Genomic DNA, 3,354 nt, shown 5'->3' on the forward strand with positions numbered 1-3,354 from the left:
GGCAGCCGGCGCTGTCGGCCACGGCCACGCTGCACGTGGTGCTGGCCGACAGCTTGCAGGAGGCGCTGCCGGAGCTGAGCGAGCGGCCGGCGGGCGCCGAGGCGCCGGCCGAGCTGCAGTTCTACCTGGTGCTGGCGCTGGCGCTGCTGTCGGCGCTCTTCGTGCTCAGCGTGGCGCTGGCCGTGCTGGGGCGGCTGCGCCGGGCCGGGCCGCCCGCCGTGCTGCGCTGCCTGGGCGCGCAGCGCTTCTCGCTGGCCGGCGCCGCCTTCCCGCCCGACTTCTGCGAGGGCACCTTGCCCTACTCCTACAACCTGTGCGTGGCCGCGCCGGCCCGCGCCGCCGCCGAGGCCGCTTGGCCGCCGCCGCCGCTGCCCATCCTGCCCGCCGAGGAGCTTCTGTCCGGGGAGCCCTGCGACAAGCCGAGCCCGAGCAGCAGCGCCGTCGCGGGAGAGCCGCCCACAGACCCTGACGCACCGCAGGTCTGTAAGCCCTGAATATTTTCTATGATTGTGTTGGTGACCGTGGATTCTTTTCTCTTCTGGGATGGCTTGTACCGGTCTGTATTTCCATGTACGCCTCTAACAGTCTTGTCCTGTGTCTCTTAGCAGCAGGTGGTGCAAAGGGTCTCGTTATTGCTGTCAGACCTGTCAGACGTGTAGACTCGAGGCAGGCTCTTGCCGTTAAGTTTTTGCTACATGGAATGTTACAGGGGAGGTAAAGCTCTAGTCTATATTTTGTTTTCCTTCACTGTCCATTCAGAGCAGGCAGGCAGAGACAGTACCTGTTCTTTCATCATAGGCTGAGGTGTAGCTGAAGAAGTTTGTTTTCAAAGCTTGTCTGAAACTGACAGTTTCAGCTGAACGGGATTCGTTTATTCCATGATTGAGTTTCGTTGTTTCAGATGTTTTCCTTCTGATCTCTCTTTTCCCAAGCGATGTGTTAACGCCTGGAGAACAGCTGTTAAACAAACAAACAACCCAACTCTTTATTTCTTTCCTTTTCGCTGTTGCACTCCAGAAATGTGGATCCCTGGATAGAAAAGTAGCAGGCTGTTACTTCAGAGTGAATGCTTCCATGTGCTCTCGTGTCTTTTGAGGGGAGGTAGCTGCATAAGTGTCGGATTGCTGTGAGGAAATAAGGCTGGCAGACATCACTGCCACCCTCACCAATTTTCACATTTTTAGGGGAGATTTTCGTCCTTCAATTGTGCCGTCCACACAATTGTGATGGTTCAGACGCACAGTAGCTCTTCTTTCCATTCACTGTACGTTTAGGTTCATGAAAATTTTTGTCTACCAAGGTAGGATTGTCTGAAATATTAGGAGTTATTTAAGTGGAAGGCAGATCCTTACTACATAAAATGAGATTCGTTAATGCTACATGATGGGATCAGGGAAAAGGAGTGGCTGTTTCTCCTTCCTGATCCATCTTTCCTGAACAGATGTACGGGGATTGGTTGGCTGATGAGTAGTACAACGGTTTTGATACCATTTCAGTGTTTTATTCCAAAGGGAATCTACGTGTGTCTTCCTAGTGAATGTTCAGCCTTGCGCGCTCCTTTCCTTTTCTGGAAGCCGGCTGTAGAAATGATAACAGGTTGATTCCACTGGACGAGACCCAACGTTTCTGTGGCGAATGTCCCGTCGCCACGAGCTGCCCGTGCTCAAGGCAGGGTGAGCATCTCTCGACTGCGCTCGGTGCCTGCAGTGCCGGGAGGAGGCTGCGGGCGCCGCTGTTGACCGAGAGGAGCGAGAGGAAGGTCGGAGCGCTGCAGCCCCGCCCGCTGCGGACCGGCTCGATCGCTGCCTGACAGGATCGGCTGCTGACGATCTGTGATCTTTCCCGCAGTGACGATCCGTGCTGCAGCGAGGCGGAGAGTCCGGCGGCACCAGCCGGGAGCGGCGAACAGCAAAGCTTATCGGCTGGCGGCAGCTGGGATCTGCCGGCAGTGTTGCGGTGCCGGCGGTGCGGCGGCGGTGATGTGCTCGGCGGGGAGGCGCTGGGGCCGGCGGCAGCGAGTCCTGCTCTGGGGCGTCCTGCTGGCGGCCTGGGAGGCGGCGTGGGGGCAGCTGCGCTACTCGGTGCCCGAGGAGATGCCCAAGGGTTCGTTCGTGGGCGACGTGGCCAAGGACCTGGGGCTGCAGCTGCCGGAGCCCCCAGACCGTGGTGTCCGAGTTGTCTCTGAAGGTAGAACGCAGTATTTTGCTCTGCACGGGAAGACGGGACATTTAATGACGGCCGAGAGGATCGACAGAGAGCAGCTGTGCGAGAGTGTGGAGCAATGCGTGCTGCGCTGTGAGCTGATAGTGGAGGGACAGATGCAGGTTTATGAAATAGAAGTAGAAATCATGGACATTAATGACAACGCCCCGAGCTTCAAGGATATTGAGATAGTAAAGAGAACTAGCGAGACAACAGCCCCGGGGTCGCGATTTTCCCTGGCTGAGGCTCATGACCCGGATTCGGGACGGAATTCCTTACAGAGCTACGATCTGAGCGGCGACGAGCACTTCTCGCTGGCCGTGCAGACGGGCCCCGGCGGGGATCAGCGTCCCGAGCTGGTGCTGGCGAAGGCGCTGGACCGGGAGGAGGCGGCGTTCCACGAGCTGGTGCTGAGGGCGATGGACGGCGGCGATCCGGCCCGGACGGGCACGGCGCGGATCCGCGTGACGGTGGTGGACGCAAACGACAACGCGCCCGTGTTCAGCCAGGCGGAGTACACGGTGCGTGTGCCGGAGGATGTGCCCGTGGGCTCCACCCTCGTCACTGTCACGGCCACCGACCCCGACGAGGGTATAAACGGGCACGTGGAATACTCGTTGAAGAAAATAACAGAAAAAGGAACAAAGATATTACAGCTCGACTCTGAGACGGGAGCGATCACGTTAGTGCAGAGCCTTGATTATGAAGAAGGCGATTCCTACGAACTGGAGGTGCAGGCACAGGACGGAGGAGGGCTTTCAGACACGGTGAAAGTTACGATTGCCGTGACAGACATAAACGATAATTTTCCCGAGATTTCTGTGAGGTCTGCACTAAATGAGATTTCGGAGGACGCCCCTACAGGGACGGTGGTGGCCCTGCTGCACGTGCGGGACCGAGACTCCAGGGCCAACGGCGAGGTGCGCTGCTCCCTTGACGGGGATGTCCCCTTCCGCCTGGAGCGCTCGCAGGGCAGCTACTACCGCGTGGTGACAGCGAGAGAGCTGGACCGGGAGCAGCAGTCGGAGTACAACGTGACGGTGCGGGCGTCCGACGGCGGGTGGCCGGCGCTGCAGAGCAGCAGGGTGCTGGCGCTGCGGGTGCTGGACGTGAACGACAACGCGCCGGTGTTCTCGCAGGAGCGCTACAGCG

At 58.9% G+C, this 3,354-nt stretch overlaps 1 protein-coding gene across 1 annotated transcript in view; it reads left to right on the forward strand.

Annotated features, from left to right (window-relative positions):
- Nucleotides 1–3,354, forward strand: part of LOC114071191 (protocadherin-16-like) — a 31,533-nt gene that overhangs the window by 2,146 nt on the left and 26,033 nt on the right. The window contains 3 exon segments of the mRNA XM_027908931.1: nucleotides 6–479; nucleotides 1,708–1,759; nucleotides 1,849–3,351. Of these exon segments, the coding sequence (XP_027764732.1) occupies nucleotides 6–479; nucleotides 1,708–1,759; nucleotides 1,849–3,351 (2,029 nt within the window).

This window comes from Empidonax traillii, unplaced genomic scaffold (genome assembly GCF_003031625.1).
Source record: "Empidonax traillii isolate 1590-97213 ecotype Southwest subspecies unplaced genomic scaffold, ASM303162v1 scaffold1885:size52609, whole genome shotgun sequence".
Lineage (NCBI taxonomy): Eukaryota > Metazoa > Chordata > Aves > Passeriformes > Tyrannidae > Empidonax > Empidonax traillii.